General features: G+C 40.9%; 3 protein-coding genes and 1 long non-coding RNA gene across 5 annotated transcripts; 3 read left to right on the top strand and 1 right to left on the bottom strand.

The window, feature by feature from the left end:
* Positions 1-313: 313 nt before the first annotated feature.
* On the top strand, positions 314-4930 carry spp1 (secreted phosphoprotein 1). Of its 2 annotated transcripts, XM_062528252.1 has the most exons (8): positions 314-402; positions 1842-1906; positions 2009-2050; positions 2348-2413; positions 2631-2681; positions 3026-3115; positions 3666-3977; positions 4089-4930. In XM_062528252.1, exons 2-8 carry the CDS (start codon positions 1853-1855, stop codon positions 4584-4586), a joined length of 1113 nt encoding a protein of 370 aa, XP_062384236.1. In that variant the 5' UTR covers positions 314-402; positions 1842-1852; the 3' UTR covers positions 4587-4930. The 2 variants fall into 2 exon arrangements, with proteins under 2 accessions (XP_062384236.1, XP_062384235.1); XM_062528251.1 differs by having other exon boundaries at positions 3666-4930.
* A 2433-nt stretch (positions 4931-7363) lies between these two features.
* LOC134071507 (uncharacterized) lies at positions 7364-8735 on the bottom strand. The gene is made up of 3 exons (XR_009937079.1): positions 8665-8735; positions 8410-8494; positions 7364-8224 (listed from the first exon to the last, which is right to left on the bottom strand). It is a non-coding gene; the product is annotated as an uncharacterized LOC134071507 (long non-coding RNA).
* An 11793-nt stretch (positions 8736-20528) lies between these two features.
* On the top strand, positions 20529-22314 carry LOC134071512 (shematrin-like protein 1). Its single transcript, XM_062528258.1, has 4 exons — positions 20529-20572; positions 20941-21008; positions 21448-21489; positions 21777-22314. The coding sequence occupies exons 2-4, from the start codon at positions 20952-20954 to the stop codon at positions 22173-22175; spliced, it is 498 nt and encodes a 165-aa protein (XP_062384242.1). The 5' UTR covers positions 20529-20572; positions 20941-20951; the 3' UTR covers positions 22176-22314.
* Positions 22315-23972: 1658 nt separating this feature from the next.
* cldn23.1 (claudin 23.1) lies at positions 23973-25549 on the top strand. The gene has a single exon (XM_062528336.1). It carries the CDS (start codon positions 24078-24080, stop codon positions 24873-24875), a length of 798 nt encoding a protein of 265 aa, XP_062384320.1. The 5' UTR covers positions 23973-24077; the 3' UTR covers positions 24876-25549.
* Positions 25550-27399: the final 1850 nt, after the last annotated feature.

The following is a 27399-nucleotide window of genomic DNA, read 5'->3' on the forward strand; positions in this document are numbered from 1 at the left end:
GCCCTCACAATTTGTGTATAGAAATGTTCAAATCTGCCGTGGTCATGCAACGAGTCCACCTCCATGGTGTTTTTTGACTTTGGTAGGATTATTCACAAGAATAATACAAGATATGCGAGTTTTTGTTGTGCCCATTGGTGTATGTTTGCATTGGCCGACCGCAGGAACCACAGGAAGAGTGGGAGATGGGAGGTGGGACAGCCGTGGTAAACCTCATGACATCACAGGCTGCGCTGCCATTGGCTGACACTGGAGGCTGAAGGGTTTATAAGCCAACTAGCAGCATCCTCCAAAGCAGCATCAAAATCCTCAGTCACTTCACTGGCAACCAGGAGCATACTGAGCAACACTCTGAATCTAACCTGAAGTGAATCTTTCCATTTCCCGAAGAGACAACCACAGGTAAAAACAGCTTTCAATGTATTCTTGATATATTCAGTCTGTTTCATGTAAGACTTGCAACCATGTTAAAGATAGCCTCACATGTTGTATGAATGCAAAAGGCTGAAAACAACTTGTAGACTTGCAACTTTGCAAGTTTCTTGTCATTGTAGAAGAGTGCTGTGGTGTGATTATAGTCAGCCAAACCTCATGCACTTCAAGTTTTTAGAGCTTTTCTGTTTGAAATTGAAGACCTTTATTTACACTTCAGGCACTCAGTGCTCTACTGCTGTATGGATTAGAGACAGTGTGGTAACCGCTGATCAGGATGTGTTTCTCTCACTTCATGATGCACTTGAATTGAAACGACTGAGTGCAACAACTCTTTGATCCAGGCACTCCAAAACAAAGAGCTGTGTAAATTGAGAAATGCACACAGTCAGAAAGAGTAATTTTTAAAAAAAGATGAAATGAAACCACAATCCGCTTGTTGGGATCCGGAGCAATTAACACAAACATGACCAAGGGAAAGGGACGGAAGCTGTGGGCAGTCTGTATTCACCCCATCCTGGGTTTGTCACTGACTCACATGTTCCAGCGACAAAGCCACAATATCAAAGCCTCATTAGACAAACAGTAATAATAACAGGCACTGCAATTAAAGCGGATACGCAGACTTGTCTCAGCCCCTGGGCTGGGGCCTCAGCACCCCCCCCCCCCCCCCCCTTCCTATAGCGACCATGTTTCACGTGGCGTTAGCGTTATGTGCTCTGCACTTTTCCACCAGTGCCACAAATTTCAGGGCTCGCCTCGTTGTGATAGACGAGCTAATGAGAAACTGGCTCCAGCTTCCAAAATAAATCTTGAGGCGTTTCTCAGCACCCAACCTACCCCCCCCTCCACCCCCATCACCACCACCACCTCCCCTCCATCTTGTGGCTGTGGCTTTCACAGAGCCTCCGCATTTAACTCAGAGAATTATACACTTGTCGAGATCATTATAGGTGGAGTCAACGAGAGGGAGGTTTTTCAACGTATACTTTGCGCAAGGTTGCTGAAATGGAAAACATGGAGGATGTTTTGGGCCGGAAGTTAGTTGGCGGTACTAAGCAGCGAGGGCCTGGTTATCCGACAGGCTGTGGGCACGCGTTCTCCCTGCGGAACTCTCTCTCTCCTCCAGCCTTTGTTAAGCTGTGAGGTCTCACTTCAGATGGACCTGACAATAAAAGTGGCAGTCATTTCCCTTTAATTGTAGTGCACTTAGCCCTGGGACATGGTGAAGAACAATTCATAAAGCTTTCACTGGGATTTGGAGGCCTAAAAATGGAGTGCAGTGTATTTTAAGGCTCACTGTGCCAAAATTTGGCACACAATGATGAAAAGTGTTTAAAGTTTTACTGTGATGGAAAAGTTGGATGTAATGAATCACTGAAATGAGTTTTCTTTCTGTTCCTCTCCAGACATCAAGACCATGAAGGCCGTCATTGTTTTTGTTCTTCTTTTTGCTAGCGTCTTCTGCCACCCAGTAAGTCACATGCAAAACAGAAAACTGCCATGAATAAGTTCATTTCCGACTGAACTGTACCATAACGGACCATGTAACATAACTGAATTCTGCTTCTTATAGGTGAAACGCTCTGCAAGCAGTTCAGAGAGTTCAGAAGAAGTGGTAAGTTTCATTTTAAAAACACCCACAGGCTTTTTATCTGAACAACATTAATATTCTCAGAGAGGACTTTGAGTCATCTGCCTGTCCAAACATGTAGGCCTTCAAAACAGACCAAAACATTTAATGTGAATTTCAGATGTGTCATCAAGTACTAAAGCAGTTTATAGGGTCAAAATAATTTCACCTGTTAGAAGTCTCAATTTATAAGTATGTTTATTACAAGCTTCTTGTTTTTTTATTAGTCTCTCTGTGTGAAAAATGACCCGTTAATGGACCATGGAAATGTCATGTTCTTAGGTGAGGCCAGCTCCAGTGCTTCGGAAAGCTGCCGTAAGACTGACCATGAAGGCTGCAGAACCTACAGTAAGAACCGACTGTTCTGTTGAAAACTGTTATGTCTATGTGTTTAGATTAAACCCTGTCACACCAATGTTTAATACACACATATGCATACAAATGCACACACACATGCACACACAGACACAGACACACAGACACACACACACATGTAGGCATGGAGTAATTGCTACTTGCTTGACTAGTGGGAGTGTTTTCTCACCCTGGGCTGTTGTTGTTCCAGGCTGCTGCTGCTGATTCGGATGAGAGCACGGAGACATCAGAGGAAACTGAGGTATGTAGAGCGATCTGTTTGTAAACAAACCCTCGAGCATACCACATCTGCTACATTTTTAGATTTTCTCAGTGACTGCACACACACACACACACACACACACACACACACACACACACATACACACACACGCACACACACACACACACACACACACACACACACACACACATAAAGGGGACTTGTCCTCACACTTTCGGGAAAGTTAGTGGAAAGTTATCCATTAACATCAAATATACAGACACAGACTTGACTAATGCGATTTTGAGTCACTTCCATGAAAGTGGACTGGAATAACTAAGCGGCTGACTGACCGATGATGACCGATGTTCTTCTGCCCTCAGGAATCCAACACGGCGTCCGACGACAGCACAGACAGCGCCGACAGCGCAGACAGTGCGGACAGTGCCGACAGCGTGAACACAGAGGAGAGCGTGAGTCACTCCTTTTTCTGTCATCTCCAGACAAGACACGTCTGCTCGGCACTCTTTCACACATGCAGTGTGAATCATCAGGGCTATATGCAGTGATATGAGCATGCGGCCTTGCAGCAGGGAGGGGTGGGAAATACAACACAGTGCCAGAGAAGTCACCCATGTCACACCTCTTTTTGCTCTGGTTTTGCACGCAAACCAAAAATATGTGTGTTCTTGTGCCCCATTCAAATATGCAAAGACATTTAGGCCTACATGTAAATGAAACAGGACCTGCCAGTGTTGCTGTCTCTTGACTCCTCTATACTCCAGAATTGTCATTTTTTCAATGAATGTGTCTGACTCGGAAAGGGCCACTAGATGGTAGAGGTTTGCACCATGCACAGGAGTATGGTGAAAACAAGCACGAGCGAGTTTACTTTTAGAGCTAAGATATACATAGCCTAGCTATGGCTTATACTGTAGTCGAGGGTGCAGGGATTTATGGAGTATATGGGTATGGTAATGACAGAGGACCTCCAGACTAAAGGCGGTTGTATATGTTTTGCAGGAAACGGAGGAGAGCGTTAGCGAAAGCACGGAGTCTGGAGAGACACCCACTGCTGCCACGACTGCTTTCCCCATATCTGTGGTGGTGCCCACATTCCCTCCGTTCACTGACAGTGGCCGGGGAGACAGCATGGGCTACAGCGACTATAAGAAATCCATGTACATGGAGAGCAACGTAGTCGAGAAGGAGCCCTCGCCTTACAAGTCGTACGGCGACGACAAGATGGGACTGAACCTGGTGAGCAAGAAGTCCGGCGCGACCTTCGACGACAACGGCGCAAACAACGTCGAGAAGACCTTGAAGGTTTACAAGGTATACACCGTCCTGCGGCCTGTACACAACGCCCGCGTGCCCGCCTCGTCTGCACTGCCCGTAAGTAAGCACAGTCCAGCTAGTAAACCCACTGCTCTGTCTCGGCCCAAGGCCCTCCAGGTGCACGAGGAGATACTGGAGGAGGACACCAGCACCCCCGACGTGGAGAGCCAGAGCCTGGACTCCTCCAGCAGCACCCAGGACGAGGTCGTCATCCCCAAGCAGGCCGAGGCCGGCCTGGACAGCAGCGCGCCTGCCTCCGACGCTGCCGCCGAGGGTCCGGCGTCCTCCCAGAGCGAGAGCGACAGCCAGAGCCAGAGCCAGAGCGAGGAGGAGGCAGCGGCGGCCGCAGGGGCCGAGGGGGCCGAGGGCGCGAGTGCCAGCGCCGACAGCGACGGCACCAGCGAGAGCGAGAGCGCCAGCGCCAGCCAGGAGGAGGAGGAGTCCGAAAGCAGCCAGAGCAGCGAGGAGGGCGCCGCCACCGCCACGCCCGGCGCCGCCGACAGCGACGAGAGTGACGAGAGCGACGAGACCCAGTCCGATTCCTCGGAAGAGCTGAGGCCAGATCCCACCAGCGAAGTCCCCATCATCGTCATCACCGCCAAGTAAAACCAACCACTGGTTCAGTGTCCCCATGCACGGCTGGCTGCAGTGATGAGTTTGTGAGGAAACGTCTGTGGTGTGCACAGCTATGCACCGCGAGGCCTGAGAGAACTGATAAACTCAGCTAGAGGGCGTAGTAGGGAACATTCAGAGACATTGTGGCCCTTTGAAGGTCTGTACTTGCAGCATTTGTAAAGAGCAATAAAATGTCCACGGGTGTCTCCGAGAAGCACAGGCATTTTTGTTCATTGCACATTTACCATATATGTTTATGTTAATATATATTTTTACTACTATGTATAATGGTATAATGTATCTAAATGTATTAATAAAAATGCTCTTTTTCAGTACCTTTTAGCTTGTTGTCTTTCTTTGGGCTAATCATATGACCATCATAAAAAAAAAAACACCAAAAAAAACAAAGCATTGTAAGACATTTATATAATGGTAAAGGTCATTACAGCCCATTGTAGTTGCTAGCCATTGACTGCAATGCCTAATTTGGTTCAAAATAGTCACAATCAATTGTGAACCAATCGTCACAATCGACAAAAAAAAGTCATGCTCTGACAAGTGACAAAAAACTTGACATACTGTTTTCAGCTCGTTTCATCCAAGCCTTCTAATTGCAGAGTTCGCTGGTGTTAGGCCAGTGCAAGTCAACGGTATGTGCTAGCCTGCCACAAGCAAGGCAAATAAATTACAACGCCAGACTGTCAATGATAGAATAATGTTAGAAATAAAACTAGCCCATAGATATATATATTGTTAATATATACCTAGCTGACCTAGCCTAGCACCAGCAAACTCTGCAACTAGAAGGACTGGATGAAGTGTGCTGAAAATGGTCTCCACTGATAAATATCATTCTACCTAACTTGGAAATGAGGTCTTATGTCCAACATTCCAAACTACCCCTTTGAGGTGAAAGAATTACATTGTGTTAGCCTAGATATCTAGACGCCCCTAGCTGCCGGGGTAGTCTAGCAACTCTCTGACTTGGGAGCTGGGCTCAGGAACCACTGAACCAATCACATCGTGTAGGCTATAGAGTCGATGGGTGGGCTTAACAATGATGACATGCGACCAGAAGTTGCGACCATAGACCTCTGAAGTTCGCCTACAAAAAGGATCCAAAGCTGCCATCTTTGCCCATATAAGGAGATCCGGGAGTTAATTGAAGCTAACTGCCTATGGCAAGTTGCATGGTAAGTTAGCTCTGGGGTAGCAAAGATCAAAGTGTGCCGTCTTCACCTACCGAAGATCACAGTATCCACTAGACAGCAGTGGACAAAACTGTGTTGTGAAAAACGTCTGCATTTCCAATGTCATCATCCCCGCGAGAGTTTAACAGGTGCGATAATTGAAAATCCCCATGTTATTTTCCCATAGAAAAAATCTCAAGATAACAGATCTCCTTATTTGGGCAAAGATGGTGGCTTTTTTGTAGGCGAACTTCAGAGGTCTATTATGCATCCTGCTACTTGAAAACAAGATGATTCGTTTAGCACTATCCTATTGCGTGGAGAGGGAATTTGAAAGACAACTGTTTATCCCACCCTCCGATTGAGCCCTGCCTAAAGTCAGTTCCCAGACTCTACTTTGATGTGGGTCTGGCTGGTCAGGCTAACATTGTGTTGCTTTAACAGAGAGTTACAGTTTAAATTAAAGCATTCAAAAATACCTCAAAAATACAGGCTGACAGCTGAATGAGCTTATGCTAATGCATAGCTTGTCACTGATTTCATGAAAAGAAAAAGGAGGAGGGAAGTCCCGAGAGGAAAGTCCACATAAATGACAGCTAAAAACCTTACAAAAACTAAAGAGATGGCTGGTTTAATACAGCATGGCGATTTATGTGCTGTATTGGCTACTGTTGTACAGTTGCACAGTTGCGAACTTGCGACTGAGACTGCTCTCTCTGTGATAAGAGAAAAACACAGAAAGAAGGCTAGTTAGACAGTTAGACAAGATACCTAGAACATTCTTGAAAGACTGTAGACTGGGTCCTTAGACTATTCCTCAGAGTCAGCACAGTCACCCCGTCCCATTCAACTCTGAGGTCTTATTGTTCACTAAATCATGCATATCAGGAGGAAGACCTCAAGCTAAACCAGGATCCCTAATGTGCAGTGGAATGGCGAGGGCGGTAATTACTCTATGCCAGTGTGTGATACTTTGCTCCTGTTGGGTACATTATGAAGGTCCAAAGACTCACCAGTCCCATGAATAGATCAAAATCCATGTTACCCCCCATGTTGCCCCCCCCACGACAAGGGAGTTGAGATCACACCAGTACTATAAAAACCCAACAGACTGCTAATCATTTTGTGCAAAATGTAATACATTTGAGTCCAACCAACATTTACTTAATATTTTCAATGCTTTACCTGGCATTTTTTCAAGGTTGGTGCCTTACTGTGTGTTACTATTATGTTCGCAGTAGGTGGAAATACCTCAATACTGCCTCCTTCTGGTCAGTTCCTTAAAGGATTTGCAATCTTGCATGCATTGCAGTTGAATATTTCAGTGACATCCTACAGAAAGGATCCAGGACTAACAGCTTTCAAGGACATCACTCAAAATTCAAACTCTTTAGTATGTTTTTAAAAATAAATAGACTTTACATCCCTCCTCAGTTTTACTCTGTGATAGTGACTTTTTGCAGCTATAACCAGATCTTGACACACCTAGCTAAGTGAAGACTAGCAGTACTAGGTTAACCTCTCCAGGGTGGCACACGCCAAGGGAGGGGTAACAGAGAGTGCTTTACACAGACAAGCTCTATTTCATAAGATGGCTTTATTCATTGGAGTATAACTGCCTCTAAAGACAAATATATACTTATATCAAGTCAAGCAAACATGGAATGAATTTATCTAAAAGCGTGCAGAATAAACAACATGCAACATACAATTTACTGAGATCACAAACAGTAATCTTCAAATATATCCTCAAGTATGCCACAAAATGCAGTATAGAGTAGAATAATCTGTAATCAGTATTTTTTTTACTGTTATTACTTAATTGTCTCCTCTTTTTTTTGTTGTAATATCCAAAGTGACACAGCCTGTTGTTGGTGGCACAGAATCAGTGGTGGTTGGAGCTGTTTCTACGATTTCTGTGGTGGGAGGTGATCTTGTGGACGTCATTATTTCTGTGGTGGGAGGTGATCCTGTGGATGTCATTATTTCTGTGGTGGGGGGTGATCCTGTGGATGTCATTAATTCTGTGGTGGGGGGTGATCCTGTGGATGTCATTAATTCTGTGGTGGGCGGTGATCTTGTGGTCGTTATTATTTCTGTGGTGATTGGTGATCCTGTGGTCGTTATTATTTCTGTGGTGGGTGGTGATCTTGTGGATGTCATTATTTCTGTGGTGATTGGTGATCTTGTAGTCGTTATTATGATCTCCTCAGATGAATCCGAGTCAGAATCTGAATCTGATTCAGAATGAGAATCAGAATCTGAATCAGAATCCGAATTGGAATCTGAATCCGAGTTTGAAACTGAAAAAGACTCTGAACTGTACTCAAAACTAGAATCCATGCTGTCCTCAGAGGTGTCATATCTGGGGCCATATTGCTCACTGGGTGAATAAATGGCCTCTGTAGAGTCAACTGACTCAGAGGATTCTTGATCAAACTATAAGAAAAGATACACAGCTTGGTCAGTATTGTACCCATCACAACCCACCCCACAGTGTTCCAGATTTCATGATTATTTATGAGTGACAGCGGAAGGTCTTACTGCAATAATTCATTATACATGCTCTCATGCTCTTTACACATGCTCATGCTCTGTAGTCAAATAATGTAAGTAAGTCTTACTGGTCTTGACAATGCTGTTGTCACAAACATCACAAAGAGAGTGGTCCTCAAAATCGCCATTGTTCAGTTTCTAGTGCTGTGTTTCCTGAACCAAAAGAAAGAATGAACAAACTTGCGCTTAACACATGCCTGACATGCAGCAACAGACAGATCATTTCATTATAAGCAAGAATGCTGGTTAGATTTTAATGTAAACAACAGTGAAGTTGAGATCTTATATGTGAGTAGGTATTTGAAATTTAGATTTTGCATTACCTTTTCTGGGTCTTCGCTTCTGTCGTGGATGGACTAGTCTATTAAAATCCTTCAACAACTGAGGATCCTCTTGCATGTGGCTGGGTTAATATACAGCATTAAGAGGTGATGAGTAACGTCAGGGGTGGGTCTCTAAATGACCTTGGGAATTTTCCCACCTAATGCAAGTGGAGTCTCTCGCTAAATTACCATTGTTGTCTTTGGGAAACCACATCCTTTCATAACCCAAGTTGAGTCATGGGCTAACCTCTCCTTTTTTGGGAAAGGCGGTTCAACATCCATTAGCAACAATTAAAGACTTTCAGGGGAACAATAACTAAAAACATAGATTGCTACAGCAAACCATAACCATAGCCTTTTTTCATATATTTTTTGGCATTTTTATGAATTTCCTTTTGTGATTGTATCAAAAACCACAAGAAAAACAACAGTTTTCCTTCTGATCTGATAGGTCGTTTTCTTCACAAAGGTACCACAAAGGTATGGAAATAGCCAGAGATGGACATCCTGGGTTCAGAAAGTAAAAGTCTTGCCAAAAGTATTTGATCCAAGTAGATCAGATAATTTGTGATATCATCTGTGTTACTGTAAGTGCTGGGAATAGCCAGATGCATCATTTAGACTGTAATTATGACCGCCATGCTAGCGTGTAGGATCATTTTGACGCCCTCTGAAAGCATGTGCCAAGTTTCGTGGAATTCTGGGAGTCATATCAGCTACACTCACACAAACTTGCTTTTTGAACTGTGTGTGTCTATATGGCATTGGCAAGCTGTTTGAATGGGTAAGTTTGTGGCCGTTACACTGTAAATACGGTCAAGTCAAGTCAAGTCAAGTTTATTTATATAGCACATTTCATACACAGAGGTCATTCAATGTGCTTTACATAAACAAAAAAACAAACAGTAATTATACTGTCACTCTCTAAGCATTGGCAAATCCCTGATAGCAGAAGTGGTCACTCTAACAGAGTATTAGGCTGCGTTTAGACTGCCAGTTTGAAGTGACCCAAATCCGATTTTTTGCTCTCATGTGGCACGCATCCAATCTGTGCCACGACAGTGTAAACAGAAAAAAAACACATGAATTCCGATCTCCTCAGATCGGATACAGGCCCCTTTCGTATGTGGTTTTAAATCAGATATGGATCGGATTTGTGTGCATGTGTCTACAGTCTAAACAGACAAATCGGATATTCCAGTGCAATGCGTCCCACACGTCATTAATCTGTGACAATTTTGCGCCTGGTGACGTTAGGTTACAATTCCAAGTGGGCGCGCTGGCGGAGCGTCAAAGTTGCCTTATTGATACTTTGATAGACTATTACGTTTCCGTAGACCATGTATTGAGAATAAAACATTTGTAGCCTACCTAATTATCTACAATCGTAGGCCTATAGCCATCCAAATATGAATGGTCTACTGTAAATAGCCTACAACCAGAGATATTAAGCAAAAAAGTGCCAAATTCAAGCATCGCGATTTGTAGGCTAGCCTATTTTTAAAACTGCAACTGCAGTTCTGTTTGTTTAACTTTGCTTCGTGAAATTTGAATGTGTAGACTTCAATCACTTTCATTTATTCATTTCGTCAGTCCCTCGATCTGTTTCAAGTTAACATGAGTGCCATTTGATTTATAAATATAGTCACAGCAAATGCAATTAAATGAAAATAAAAAACATGACCTAGACCTGTGCGGGTTAGTTGCATAGACAGTAAAAGAGTTAGTTGTAACACCCGTCTCTGGCAAAATGAACTGATTTTATAGCGCATGCACGAGCAATTATGATTGCGAGTTATGGATTATTTTTATGTGCCGCGATCATACCCAAAGAAAGTTAACACAGCAACTTCAAATATCAGTGTTGGACCAATTGCTTCAGACATGTAAGAAATAAGCAGTTCATCAACTATATTAACAGGTTTTATCAAGTCGATATGACCAAAATAAGCCTATTTAAAGGTTATTGTGAGCTAGCATAATACCGTATGGTCTGCAATGGCTAATCACTCATACAACTAGCTTTAACAGTCATACATTTGGACCTTTTTTGTTGATTATATATGAAAACAGATGTTCATTGTTTACAACCATGACGCTATACTGTTACAACTGTAGCCTACCGCACTTTTTTATGGCTGCGTAGGTTGGAACAAAGGTAGCCTAAATGTCACTGTTAAGTTAAGTTATTAACAAACTGCAACATATTTGTTACATTCTGTTTCAACTTTCATGGAGTAGAGATGTATGACTCTGTTCTGGTCAAGTTTCACTGCTCTCAAGTCTATCGTCTTCAGTGATGCCAGTAACGCGTTACTTAGTTAGCCTACTGTATTTTGACCACTTTTTTCGGTAACGAGTAATCTAACGCGCTACTATTTCCAAACCAGTAATCAGATTAAAGTTACTTATCAAGTCAATGTGCGTTACTATTTTTGTCATTTTCATCTTGCTTTCTTCTTGTCGTGTATGCTCACGTTTTCAGCATGAGGACAACTCATGTGTGCTGCTAGGCTCCACGCAGCGACACAAACGTAAACAGATGCAGGGAGAAAAGAGTTGCGCGTTTTCTAGATGAAAATAGTCAGTAGACATATTTTGAGTTTGTGTCATCTACACATGACAACATTAAGGTACGTTGTACACTCTGTGTTGGCGACAAAGTGCTGTCTAGTAAGATATCCCGAGTTTGTATAGGCTAGGCTCCCTGACGGCCGCAATGGAGAGGGAGGGAGAGGGAGAGAGAGGTGGATTAAATGATTGCAAAAGACTTGTCGAGGTGAGTTTAACAAGTGTAATTTCATTGGCATATTCTAAAAGGCTGTAGAAGGATATACAGATATTTTATTACCAGTTCCTATCTATAGGCCTTCCTTATTTGGAATAGGCTATAGACATTAATTGAACAAACATATACTCATCTGATAGATAGATAGATAGGCTAGGCCTACTGTAGATAGATAGAAGGGGAAATTCAAGCCAAGGGGAAATTCAAGAATCTCAGTAGGTTAAATTATTTTTAGATACCTCCCTGAAATTACTTTTTGCAGGTTGTGATGTCTTAGCCTGTATATTGTAAACGTTACTGCAATAAAGTGAATATTGGCAAAACCGGTTGCCATTTTTATGTTGAGGCGGCGGGGGGCTTAGTTTAAAAAGTAACTAAGTAATCTAACTTAGTTACTTTTAAAATCAAGTAATCAGTAAAGTAACTAAGTTACTTTTTAGAGGAGTAATCAGTAGTCAGTAATAGGATTACTTTTTCAAAGTAACTGTGGCAACACTGATCGTCTTTGTGTAAAGCTAGTTTGAACTGAAAAAAAAAAAAAAAATTACGATTGTGCTGGTTCTCCCCTACAAGAAACTTTTAGCCCATGCGCATGCGGGCCATTTCAAGTGTCTGGCAAATGTAAACACACATGATCGGATTTGGGTCACTGGCAAAAGTAGATGTAAACATGCAATCAAAAAAATCGGATATGAGCACAAACTCGGAATTGAGCATATCCGATCTGCAGTCTAAACGCAGCCTTAGAGACCAACCTAACATCTGGGCAGTCCATGGAAGGCATCTCGGAGTACATTTGGCTGTGTTACCCCAAACAAAGCTCTGGTGAGTCTGTTCCAGTAGGCAACAAAAATTGACATGTTTTTTAGTTTTTCTGTTCATAGTACACATACTGTTATGCTCTAGGTGTGATGGTGGAACAGGGATGATCTGCTGCTCACTCAGAAGATCCACTGGGCTATTGCTGTTGCAACACCACTCTGCAGGCTATCCATGACATACTGTACAGTATGTGGCATTTACTCACTCAGCCAGGAAGGACATGGGACATGTGAGTATATTTTCTGAAGAATAGATGCATGATAGAATGACAGAAAACAGAAATAGACAATGTCATTTTTTATCCTTTATTTTACCAGGAAGGTCCCATTGAGATGATCTTCTTCCTGATGTTCAAGAGTACAGTTTGGAGTCTACTCCAGCACTCAAGTATACTATGTGAGACACATAACTGTTATAGGAGTATTTTCATTCAAAAGAAACTACTACCTTTGCAGTTACCTGGCTGTGTAACACAGTGACCGGTTTCTCAGGTACTTTTCAAAAGCATTTAGCTGACTCAGGTGGTATTATGACAGTCGTGGGTCAATTAGGTAGATGGGTCATCTATTGCCCCCACCTGGCCATGTCACAGAATCCAAATGGGGCTTGTTTATATGCTTATAGCTGATATGGTTTGTGGTCCCACCGTTCCACAGCCAAGACAATGAATGCAGAACGGTGTCTGTAGAAATGGGTGTGCTGATGATGTCAGGCATTCCAGTTGCGGCATGAGGTTTGGTTCAAGTCCCAAAACCCTACCCCTTTAATAAGAATTGTGGAAAATCACTTGTGTAATTATCTCATACTCAACAGTAATTATATGAATATGTCACATCTTGACCAAGTATTACATGGAAATTATTATTTTTATGGCATGACTTTTGTCTTTTTTGCAAAGCAAAAAACATAACAATGCATTCTAATCAAAAGGAAAAACATCATTGAAATTTGCAAAGGTTCATATAAAAAGTAAATAGTATGAATACATTTTTTTTTCACATTTCAAGATAAATGTCTGTGGGAATAGCATTGCCATCAAGAGTCAACAATATGAATCATACAGTAAGGCAGCTACTAATCATAGTGCAGGATTTCAGCCTGCAACAGCAACAAAAACATAGATTATGGAAGTTTTATATGGCCACTATTTCTTAAAGTCATCTGATGTATCATCAGTTTCAGATGAGACTTGTCAGTGAGGTGTCAACCATTTTGGAATCTTAATAGGTTTCATGACGATGGTGACTGATTACCAAACTCTCGATTGTACATCAGGATCTTAGTGCCTCAGAGGGAATGATCTCTGCCAAATCAGATAACTCTCAACATGCAATATTCAACATTTAACATTTACAGTCATTTAGTTATTCACAGTAGCTGACGCTTTTATCCAAACGACTTACCAAAGTCTACCAAAAAAGGGCCAAATCAAGGTGCAGTGCGATTAGAACATTAGAAATATTTCATAATTTGCTTTACTCATGACCCTAACCTTTTATCACACCAAACCTTGTCAACCAGCTACCCTTGTGACCTTTTGACATGACGAGAAGTAATCATTTGATGGTGAGTCCTCTCCTCTCCACACAATCAAGAGAGGGCGACGCCTTACAGTAAATGCAGGGAGAAGACGCATGCAGCACAGGAATGCTCAGTCGGCTGCCTCCTTAAGTAGTGCATCATACATGGCCTCCGAGCTCGTAGTTTTGACACCATCGTTAACTACTAAATGTCTTACCATGTTTTCACATGTTGTCTTTAAACCTGCCTCTGTCTGCTTGCGTTGAACTTTCTTACAACATTAGTGCAGCAATGGAAGAGGAGAATATGGGGATGGGGGTCATGGGAAGTGCTACAGCAGATTAATATTCAACGATCCTTCCCCTCGTGGACTCTCTTCTCTTTGCATCACTCATGCATGTCCCAGTTTCGCTGTGGTCACAACAGATGAATAATACAGTATTTTTCTGTGTATTAGCTGCATTGTGAGTAAGCCGCAGGACAGTGTTTTATGCAAGTTAAAAGAAACAAAACCATATGAATACCATTATTATTTTATATACCATTATTAATTATTATTTACATGTTAATGTATTAACCTCATGTGAGGAAATTTTGCAAAATCAATGTACAGTGGGGAGCACATGTATTTGATGGCATGCTAAAATAGGAATATAAAATCATCATTAGACAATTGATCTTAATGCCTTAATTAAAAAAATGTGTACAAATCAAACTGCCAAGGACACCAATTTTCTTTGTGATTGAAGAATGTGTCGTAAATAAATAAATGTTTTCCTATTTATTAATAAATGCTAAGGGAAGGAAGTATTTGACCCCCTATGTAACCCTATGGGAATTTACAGTAACACATAGGGTTAACATAGGGGCAGGCAGAGTTTTATTTTTTAAGGCCAGCTATTTCATGGATCCAGGATATTATGCATCCTGATAAAGTTCCCTTTGCCGTTGGAATTAAAATAGCCCCACATCATCACATACCCTTCACCAGAGCTAGAGATTGGCATGGTGCTGTTTCCAGTAGGCCTATTAGCCTGTTTGATGCTCATTGAGCTCAATGCAAATCACAAAGAAAATTGGTGTACTTAGCAGTTTTATTTTTACTAATTTTTTAAGACATTAAGATCAATTGTCAAATGATGATTTTATATCCCTCTTTTTAGGCAACTTTAGCATGGTATCAAATACATTTTCTCCCCACTGTATAAGCCACGGCAAATAGTTGAGTTGGGAAATTACGGTAATACACTGTGTTTCTGTGGCTTAATCCCAGACCTATGGGGAAGGATTATTTGTTCGAGTCCCACAGTTAGATTCTCTCTGTCCTCAGCCGTCCTGTTCCTTGAGGGCGAGTCGTTCCGGGTGCCGCTGGTTAGAACCTCACTACTCAGCCATCCTCAGTGCTGTCAGCACAGCTGCAGGTCTGGTATATTTAGGACGGTGGTCAGAGTCCTCTCTCTAATACAGGCCCAGTCGGTCGGAGACCACATGTTTGGACACGCTACATGTATTTTCTGCTTGGCATAGAGGCTGGAGGGCAGGGTTTGGTTTAAATGTCAATGTTGTGTGGTCTGTGTATGTGTTTCGGACTGTTTTCTGATTGGCTGATCTGAAATTTGAGTGTGTCGTCATGGAGTCTGGACACTCACGCTGTTGGTTCTGGGCATCCCCTACTAGCATTGTTTGGATAAAATCTGCTGGATACCTGAAAGGATCTTCCTGCTTCTATCCTGCTCATTCAATAAGTAGAGAAGCTTTAACTCTTGTAAGGTTTTCATATCTTTGTTACTCAGCCAATGTTCCCAGGTCTGCTGGATCCACCACTTTATTAGGAGTGTAAATCAATACAACCATAACAATCAGATGGGGTATTGTGCACAGTCATTGAACATAAGTATTGGAATGATGCATACCAGCAGCAATCCCAAGTGCAAGTGCAGGTCCACAGAATTCACAACTTGGTGTCCATCTTGTAGAGTGTGAAGGATCAGGAATTTAATCCAATTAAGTGACTCAGGTAGTTTAATTGGAAGGTAGAAGCCAGAACCAATAACACATTGTTTTGGTCAAGCTATTTGCTTCTTTTTTGAGCTGAAGATGCTTATGAGAGGGCGAACATCTCCCCAATCTCCCACTACTCCTACATTATTAAAGTGCCATGCTTTGTCTGAAGTGCTTTACCTGCATGTTTTGCCTGCATGCCCTACCAGCACATTTTGTGACCCCCCCCCCCCCCCCCGCAAGTGAACCTGCCTATGCTTCAGATGTGATTTACTTTGAAAGCAAAGATTACTTATTATCTTCTCACTTTGACAACAAGTGTTTTTGAAGCATGACATTACGGGAAATAGATACATGTGTACCGAAGGTTGGTAAAAATAACTCGCACATTAATACACTTAATTTCCCTAATTTCCTACTGCCACCTAGCCTGGCTAGCGCCTACCACTTCTCAAATGAGACGTGAGAGACATTGAGATCTGTGTCACTCAACTTAGCATTACTCAATAAACACAACACAGTATCACTGCCTTACTTCACTGCTTTGTGAATAATTATCTTGCAATAATGTTTTGTTACGTTTTCAAAAAGTTTCTTTAATGTTTGATTAAGTAAACAATTTAAACCAAAAAACTATACTGCTGAATATGCACCATATGTCTATTATACACCAAGAACACATGTCCCTTGCAATATCATAATTGAACTTAATCTTGTAAACAGCTAACAACACAAATCTATAAATAATAAGAATGTTACCTCTCAGAGTGCTACTACAAAATGACAATCTGATCACATGCCCTGTCTCAGATAAACAGTGTAAGGGGTCACATCTCTGTTCAGAGAAGGGTACTGGGTGTAGACGGGTGGTGTGTAGCCTAGTGGTAAGTAGACCCGGGGGGAGAAGGTCCGATAGAGGTTGAACACCGGAGTCATCGAGCCAGGCTGATATGTATAGTAGAAATTATCCAGCCTCGGGAACATTGGGTAGTCGTACGTGTGGGAGGTAACTCTTCTTCGAGACTGTGGCAACAAAGGTTGTCCAGACTGTAAATAGACCAAGCAAATATTTGATAAGGTTTGATACTTCAGGTTTTACAACAATGCTGAAATCACAACAACATGCACAACATGAGATACTCACTTGAGTCTGGATCTGTTCTGGTTCTCCTGGAGCTCTTAAATCCAGCTGAAACACACATGCTGCTGAAATATCTTATTCCGCTACATGTTAACACACAATGAAGGAAAATAATACTGAGCTCTGAGGAGAAGCTTGCTCATGTACTTACTGGAGCAGAGAGACTCAAACAGATGAGACTCATCATTCCGATCAAAGCCTTCATCATGGTGCTGTTGAGAAAACATCATCATCCTCAGAATCATCATCATCTCTGACTACAGAATGAAAACATACTGTATATGAAGTAAAGTATATAGTGATTAAAGACAACAAAAATGCATAATTAAAAATAGAATATATGATCAATGTAGGCTAATATAATATACATAATATACTTTATATGATATACTGTAGTTTATATATTAATATAATACATCATATAGCATTAATCATATAACAAAGAAACTTACAGCAAAAGGGAAAGTATATTCCGAGCCTAACAAGGTTTAAACTTGTCAGTGACAGGACTGTGGCGGAGAAAACTCTAGATATGTATATAAAGGATCAGTCTGTCTCTAGTCAACCAATCAGAAAAGATCTTTCTCATTTCTCTTGAAACCTATTTGGTAGGCCACAGATGAATGAAAGATTCATCATTGTTAATAAATATACACTGTACATCTCATGATAAGACTAAACGCTTTGATGTGGTAAGAGGATTTTAAAAATGATGCAAAATAGGATGTTGTAGAGCATGAATAACATTGATTTAAAATGGTTTGCTCTGAGGTTCCAAACTATGTGATGAGCACAGTGAAACTCGGCCACAATATCTCCCACTCCGGAAAATGCACCATTATTTTGGTGCATACATAAACAAAAGTAACAAGCAGAGAGCAAGTTCTTAGCCAACAGAACTGTTTTCTTCTGCAATAACCCCCCAAGTGAATTGTGAAGCCTCATCATGCCTGTGGTTCAGATATGGAGGCCAACACGCAGCAGGTGAACACAGACACACAGGTGAGGTTCTCTCCAGGCCACTGTCTAGACCTGACATGACAAAATGCTGATCCAATCTTTGTGGGCAATCAACATGAACCTTTTCAAAACCCCCAAAGACGTTGCAACAAATACCATTGGCTGTAATGCTATTTCAGTTAAGAAGTTAAGAGATCCAACAATTGTACATGTGATGTGATGGCTATCAGGTTTAATAATTAACACGTTTAATTATGTATGTTGTGAAGTGTTTAAATCATGGACTATATTTATATCTATCCACTATCTTCTCAATGATATTTATTAATAATTGTGTCAAATTTCTACAGAGCCCCTTTTTCATGCACACTACATCCTTTATTGTGTGCTCCAGAAACTTTTTTTTGGTCCATGCCCTCTTATGGCCTTGGGACCCTCAATTTTCCGTGATCTGTTGTGAACTATATTCTTTAGCGTTCAAGCCAACTGATATGGCCATCTACGTGGTAGGACAGGACACACAAAGTATCTGTAATTATTTGGAACATGCTGGCACATTTGCAAAGTCCTTAACTCCTGTTGCCTTTCAAAATACTCAAGAAGTTTGTCTACCGTAGGGCGCTTCTGCCGCTTCATTCCATGTGGCATTTCATTTCACAATCCATTTTTGGGTCTCGGCCCAAGAATTTTTGTCAACACCATTCTTGAATTTCCCCTTGGGGATCAATAAAGTATCTATCTATTCAACCATGAGATTAAAAGACATATAAACGAAATAAAGATTGGAAGATTGTATCAGTAAAAAAACAAGGAGTCAGATACACCTACTGCTCCCAAATATGGTTTACCACAGACATCTAGCAGTATCTAGTGTGTGGACTCTGGCTTACTGAATGACTGTTCTACACCAGTTTACTTACAGTACCTACAGTACGTGTGCATTTATCCTAATCAACTTGCAGATACCGATTGTAGGGACCAGTCTCTCTTGAGCAACTTGGGAGTTGACTGCCTTGTTCAGCCAAGGGCATAGCAGCCAGGAATCAAACACATGACGGTTTGTGAGTACTGCATGCTAGCCAAATTCCTTAGCCACACTATCACCACCCTATTGTGGGATGTGCATGCTCCTTGTTGACTTTAACATGGCCGGTTGTATATCAGTCAACAGATATACAGATAGTATATCTTAAATACATACCTGCATTTTTATTTATCATTGCATTATTGCAAAATGTTGTTTTTCCAGTGTTGCATCATGTTTTGTCCTATGTCTCAAGAAGAGATTAATGTTATGTAAACAGAGTTCAGATTCCAAAGCCACATACAAATATAAAAATGTCTTAGCTGACACTTAATCAGGTTGTGAAATGATTGACATGCAATAGCCCTAATTTAGAATTGTTGTGTAAAAAGATGGTAATGAAGGTAGACAAGACAAGACTTATTTATATTATAGCCTGTCATTTAGTTTAATCCTATAGATTTACTATACATAATATAATGTGTGGGGGGATATTGATTTTTCTATTGATTCAGCAGGGATCATAAGTGACACAGGGACACTGTCACAATGTAAATAACTTTAAGACAAGGTGATTTCCTATGCAGATATTGACATATTGGGGCGAAGCACCTGATATCACGCAACATCTAAAACCCCCCATTTCTTTTGACATACTCATGTGACTACTAGCTGGCTAATATTCCTACAATTGGCATAGTGAATGGCAATGAACATGGCATATTTTGTGATAAACGAAGAGATTGACTTCACAGACAATCAAGAAGCATATATACATATATATATATATATATATATATATATATATACATTGCAAATGTACTGTTACTGTGTCTCATTTGAAATTGTTATTTGTGCACATTGTAACTGTATATTCCTTTAATGCAACACATCTGAGGCCCCGAATATCATGCCCATCCAATAATGTTTTTTTCAGCCCTGTTTCCTGTTTACAAACGATTTCTATGGATTTGCTGAATAATTTAATTATATGATGTACTATAGATGATTAAACTCCCAAATTCTTTGCAATTTCACAATAAGGAGGGATGAATACATCCCAACTTTTTTTGGAAATTGGGTTGCATTGTGATTGTCCTTAATAATAATAATAATAATAATAATAATAATAATAATAATAATAATATAATATAATAGTATAATAATCATAATAGTAAAAAGATAAATGTCATATCAACAGCACATTGAAATTAACTTTATTTATTTTTTTTGTTTTGAGTTTTGCAATACCAACACGGTCTCTTGGGCAAAGCTTCTCACCTCCAATCATGCTCTTCACCAAAGTGAAATATGTCATATTGCAATATAGTAAACCACAGCTACTTGACTGTTGGGCTGTAATATTTACGGTAGGTGCATGCAAAATTGCTGTGGTATTTTTTAATTTTGTTTTGTATTTCAAGCCACAGTCATTTGAGGGGTAATGTTAACATCAGCTGGCTTGGCAAATTAACCCAAACAAAACATCTGCACCAAACTGTTCTTCAACCCACTACTAAATGGATGTCTGAGAGGGAAAAAAAATGATTGGGCAACAGACACCTTGCACACATATAAAAGGACCTGACAGATATATGGATAAACACAGTATAACAACTTTGGACAACATTTTGGACCAAGCAGGCTGAAGGTAAGGAGCAGTCATCTATCACCTGTGTATTCAATGCTGTGTGGAGTTCTTGTTTGTTTTCCCTCTGTGTTAAAGCTGTAAACCAAAATGTGAGGAACTGACAAATTTGGCTAAATAACAGATAGATTGTTTGATCTGTAGTATAGAACACACAAGTTAACATTCATTGGACTTTAATTAATTAATTGTTCTCTTATTGTGTTGAATGATCTAAATGTAAAGCACTTTGAGCATTCTGCACTGCATTCTGTGTATGAAAGGTGCTATACAAATAAAGCATAGTGTATTATTATCATTATTATTATCATTAATTAGTGTAAAAATGGAATAAATAATGAATTAATAAAGAATGTGTGTACTTTTGACAGCTTCTTTAAAAATGAAGAGGGCACTGATTATAGTGGCTTTTCTGCTGGCCACCTCCCAGGCCGTTCCTGTAAGTTATCAAATCCCGTTTCCATCTCAGCATAATATTTTGTACACATTCAACTCAAGTTCTGACTTAAGCTCAGTGCAACTGAAGCTTGAATATATGACACTTTCCCTATTATGAGTTTTCCTAAATAATAATAATAATAAAAAAATTGTGTAATTGTTGTATTTTGTTCATATCAATGATTTTTACATTTACAGTAGAACTTTGTCTCTGACCACTTTCAAGCCATGGCCTTTTGAATTTTTTATGTAAAAATCCATTGTTGTTTTTCTTTAAAACCTGGCGCCAAAAGGGTTAAACAGTTCATATGTGTAATTATTGGGGGGAGGCGGGGTGTGTATTGGCTGGTTTTGATTATTAAATCCCATATCCCATAAATCACATGATGAATGCCAGATGAAGGCAGATGCTTGAGAAGGATTTGATTTGCTTCCCTCAGGTGCAGACTGAGGAGAGGGCTCACCAACAAGCACCTCCAGAGGTAAACACCAAAGGCCCCTAAGCCAACAATTAGCGTCACAAAATATTTGTGATTATGATAGTGATTTATGACTTCAAAATATCCCATGACACTTTAAAAGTACCACCATAGCAATACATAGAGGTACTTACTGTACACTCCTTCAAATATGCGAGTGAGTGACTATATTTTGGTGGTAAAGTATGCGAGTGAGTGACTATATTTCGGTGGTAAAGTATGCGAGTGAGTGACTATATTTTGGTGGTAAAGTATGCGAGTGAGTGACGACATCTCTTCTAATGCACCAGCACCCACAGGCCCCTGAGCAGCTCCAGGCCCAGGCCCAGGGCCAGGGCCAGCCCGCAGACAGCATCTACTACCCTGTCCCCCCAGCAGATGCGCTTATGGGCCTCAACACCTTCCAGAACCTGAACAGCATAGGCCTGAACGGCATCACCAACCCATATGGCTATGGTCTGCCTTATGGTTACACTTCTGGCATTGGTAACCCTGGTTACATTTACCCATATGGTTATGGTAACAACCCCTATGGTTCCTATGGTAACCCCTATGGGTCCTATGGTTACCCCTATGGGTCCTATGGTTATGGTAACAATCCCTATATGAACCGACTCTATTCTGGCTACTCCTATCCACCTATCATCATCACCTTACCCAGGCAACAGGCCACCACCAGGGGTGCCTGACCACCTGGAACCCATGTAAATGCTGGGAAAATGTGTGTTAACAGACCACAGTAAACATTTATTGCATTTTATAAAAGGTGAGAAAAAGTATGTTCTTCAAAAAAAAAAAATAACAATAAATCTTACGTCTTGAATCTTAGCAGAGATTTGTGGAGACATGATTGTTTTCTAAGAGGGATTACTGAACTATGAGATGACATGGATTAAAATCTAAAGTAAACACACATACAGTATCTGTGTCAATCAGAAGGCGCTATTGTCAAATGCCATCTAGTGATGGAATAGTGCAACTGCAAGTAGGCTACCCCTTTGAATAAATAAGGTGTAGGACTGGTTAGTCCATCATGTGGGCTACAGTGTATGCACAAAATAAGAAAGAACACAGCTGAAGCTCTGCATGCTGCAAGTATTCATGGGTTTCATTAGGTACCTTTCTACAGGTGTGTCAAATCAAGCACCATGATTATCAATGCAGACTGCATGGTGCTTGATTAATAGCCTACACCTGTGGAAAGGGATCTGATGAAAACCATGAATAGAGGACACATCTTCATGCAAGTGCTACTTTCATTTCAAATTATGCAGGCCTAATACACTTATGTAACTACAAAACAACTGAGTTGGTTAGGCAGAAAAAAAACAATAAAGGCAATATGTTTAAACTGAAGTATCATAATAAAATGTGATTAGGCCTATCCACACAACACAGTCCTTCACATCTGACCAGTAGCCTAATTCACTCTCATTCCAAACACATACTCAATGGACGTAGCCTATTTTGAGCATTGATGTAGGCCTATGTGATGCTACTGAAATGCTATGATAACAAACTGTCATCAGCAAGCATAACATTAATGACATATAGGCTTAAGCCTTTTCTTAATTTAGCCCGCATCACGTGTATGTCTAACAAACGAATTGCCAGGAAAATCCCCAGAAACCCAACCGTTTAAGTGAAAGACTGTGAAGTGCCCAACACCTGGACGGAAGAGGGAGCTAGAGTATCGCTCATCAGTAGGCCTTTGGTGCATCATAGGAGCATTTCGGTTGTCATAGGATGCTGTGCAAAACGATGTCTCTGAAAAAGCACATCATTGTGCTAAACATGGCATTATAATGTAATTAAAGAAAAGTATATCACAAACAAGTAAAATATTTTCCGAAAAAGAGCTGCGTACTGGAAACAGAACATTCAAACATTGAAAACGATCCACAGTGTCGATGGATTTGGATCAAACTAATGGTCGACAGTCTTTCAAGAATGACTTGACAAATCGGTGTTCTCATGTGTTCTCCGACTGAAATCAGTGCATCCAGTCCATCTACATTCCCGTCATACCATCATAACAAACTGCACCCGTCATCTTGGGCGCACGATTGGGAAACATCTTATCAAGTTAAGCTATGGCTGTGTATGTGTAACTCCTGGAACGCACCATTCACTGTACACGTTCAAGCTTAATTTCGATTAATGAAGAAAATGTAGGCAACGGATAAAATAAACACTTGGTGACATGGATATCGAGCACAAGTGCAGCTCACTTTGAAACGGCCACGTAACAAGGCAGTTAGGCCTATACTGGATATAAATTAAGTCTGGATCATAGTTTACAAGCCATTTTCCTCTGGCACAACAATATTCTGGTAAAGACCATGAGTTTTGGATATGGTACCTGCCATGGAGGCACCTGCAGCATTTCACACTTCTGATTGGTTACTGCCGAAACTTGTGCAGGATGTTTCTGTGAGCAGGTGAAACTGTAAACCACACCCATCTATTTGGACCGACAATTCAGCTCCTTCAGGTTTCAGTCAGGCAAAGTTTATATGTGCGCTGTCAACAGGAGACGGTTAGTGTTCCAGGTGCTTCTCGACTGACAGCAGGCGACTATACAGTCCAAGATGCCTTCGACTTCGTTCATCCACTTTCGGACACCTGGCATCCTGATCTTCGGGATGGTGATGGCTCCGTGTGGGTGGATTCTCGATCTTACCGCCACGGTGGCGCCAAACTGGAGAACTGTTAATAACTTGCCGACTGAAGCCGCTGACATTTTCCTTCAACAGGGCATATGGGACATCTGCCGCGCATCTACCAGTAACAGAGAGCTCCAGTGTAACCAACAAGACGAAGCTTATTTCAATGAGCAGATCATTGAGATTGCCCAGGCCATGATGGTGGCATCTCTTATTGTCACCTTGATTGGCCTGGCGGTTGCAATTCCCGGTGTCCGGTGTTGGAGAGAAAGACCCAACTGGACTGTAGCTGGACTGGGTGGTTTGTTGATTTTCTGTTCTGGTGTCCTGACCATCATTCCCATTGCTTGGTACACCCACATTTTGACCAACATCACAGCTGCATCTACAGACATCCAGGTGGGCTACTGCATCGTGCTTGGGTACATTGGAGGCATCATGGAAATTCTTGGCGGATTCGTCATGTTCATTGGAATATGCCGTTGCTGTGGTGGAAAGAACCGCAGCGAGAGGGTTGTCAGGAACACCGGGAGGGCCGCCCGCAACACTACTGCCCCGACCAGGATCACGGTCCCGAGCATGACAAGCAGGTCGCCAAGCAGCGCCAGCAGCGTCCCATACTCGAAAGACTCTTTTGACCAGCCCGACTTTCGTCGACCTGCACCCCGGGCAAGCAGCAAAGCAAGCTCATATGGTGCTCAACCTTACGACGCGGATTTGTGAACAGCTCATAAAGGCTGACGAAGTCTGCAATGACACTATCCCGCTTTCTCTATGCGCACTACACTACCTGTAATAGATAGAGATGTCTCTGACAACCCACCTAGGGTCCGATATGCTAAAGGTTAGGCCTACGTGAAGATTGTAGGCTATTTGGATATTTGTGTGAAATAATGGGCCAAAGGTTAGATTTAGGCTAGTTAAGATTAACTGGCAAGAACATGTAAGATTAAATAGCCTAGACAAGAAGCATATTTAACACCTTGCCTTTTATTGATCCGCATGAAATGTTCACTAAATCCCCCCAAGGTATGAAGGTCTTGAAGGAAGAGAAGATGTGCAATATGTATATGATTTGGATATTGAGCTATACGTTATGGTGTAAATAACTGAAGTGTTGTGAATGTTGACAGAAAATAGATTTAGTGAGAACCAGCTGTTTCCAGCATATTTGAACTGTGCAGTTTTATGCACTGCAACTTTTACATCTTATTTAGTAAGGAATACAGTTGTGTACAGGGTCACATTTTACTTGTGTGGTGAAGGTGGTGTCAAAACTTAGCCTTAGGCTATTCAACTGTGATCTTTGAAGGTGGAGTGACTGCTAGTAAGCCTCTGAGTCGTTAAAACACTTCCTTGTACTTTCTTGTAAGAAACAAATAAATGTCTGAAGAGAACTGAAGAGTAACTTTTTTTTTATTGTTAAGCTTCTGAACAATGAAATGATGAATCCCAAACAAAAGACAAGGGAAGTCTTTCAAGAAGCTACATGACATATGGATGGTGACTGCCAGATCCTCTGTTTACTCAACATTTATGTTGCCTTCATCAAGTTTAGCAAACAAAAGTGTGTCCATCTCTGCTATGGGTGCAATATTCACACAAACACTGGTTTTATCAGAAGAGTTGCTGGACTAGATAAGATTATAACGTAAACATATAACTTTAATTATTAGATAATTAAATGTTAGCTGGCTGTAAAACTGTGGCTTACAATATACCTGTAATGTTGGGAGAAACTATTGCTGTTGAAAGTTATCAACTTTGATATGCAGTATAAACTTGTATTCCCTTTGATATGTTAAATTTGAACAACGGTTAATGATGAAAAATTAACACACAAGGACCAAAACTTTGAAAACAGTTGTTTTATTCACAAGTCGGATACAAAAGCTTGATAATCTACACATACAATATGTTGATATAAATTAACAATAGATGACAGGGCATAGAAAAAGCAGCAGCTTCATTTCTGGACTAATCCTTGATGACTTAAATCTGAAGGGCCTGTTCAACAGTGACGAAGAAAGTCAAATCTTCACAAGAAATTAGTATTTTATTTGCAAACGTTTCCACCAATTTCAAAAAACCAATGGAACTTGTTTATTTATTCATTTTTAGCAAATTGAAACGTATACATTCCACTGAACTGAAACGAAGGCACATTGCACATGACCACTACTCTTTTAAACAATACAAAGGAAGTGGTGCATCCAACTAGACCGGTCAGAGTGGCTGTGTGTGGGTGCGCAGGAAAAACAACGTTCTTGTCATTTTTTTCATGAAACCAAGTTACCTCGTCTTGCTTGCGAGTTACTCTAGATCTTAAGTGCAATCATTACTTTGAAGTTGAAATCAAATTATAATAGCTTCCTCAAAGGACTTTGTTCGTGAGCCATTTCAGTCATTTGTTTCTTGAACAGAGAGCAGTTACAGTACATACAAAATATGTCTGCAATTAAATAACAAATAGGTTAGCGAGAACAGCTATAATAACAAAGCTAAAGTAAGCCTAGGTTTAGGTAGCCTACAGAAACACCTAATTTCACGGTAAAAAAAGGTATTAATGAATGTAACAGTTACAAACACATGTCTAGACAGCATCCAAAAAAATATCTGAAGTTACAAATGTTCATTGCATAGAGTACATGACCCTTTTGGTATTATTGTCCTACGTGTCCATATAGTTTGTTCAAAGCCAATATGGCCTTTTGAAAGATGAAGTCTTAGGCCCACTCCCCCTCCAGCTTCATTCGCTCCCTCTCTGTGTCAGTGGCTTTCCTGCACAAAGGATGCATGCTGTCAGCCATATCAAATAAAGGCAGTTTAAACAGAGTAACCTGCCAGCTTAAATGTCCACACACACACACACACACACACACACACACACACACACACACACACACACACACGTAGTACAACACCTCTGGGTTGAAATAATTATTTTCCAAATCATTATTCTGAATGTGTTAGAAGCTGGGAAAACCAACAGTCAGCAACAATGATTTTGAGTCGTAACTTCTGACAATGAATTCGTCATCAAGACAGCTCTGGCATGTCTTGGACATTATACTGAATGCAATCCCAAGCTTATACGGTCTTACCACAGAAAACATGCTGAACAGGTTTAAGGAGGATAGTCTTCCTCCTGCAGTTGTTGTGAAACAGTATATGGCTTGTGCAAACTATGTTTTGCTTCGTGGATTTACATGAAATGACCAGCAGCCATCATGTTGAAGCCAAAATG

This window comes from Sardina pilchardus, chromosome 23, assembly GCF_963854185.1.
Source record: "Sardina pilchardus chromosome 23, fSarPil1.1, whole genome shotgun sequence".
NCBI classification, from domain to species: Eukaryota; Metazoa; Chordata; class Actinopteri; order Clupeiformes; family Clupeidae; genus Sardina; species Sardina pilchardus.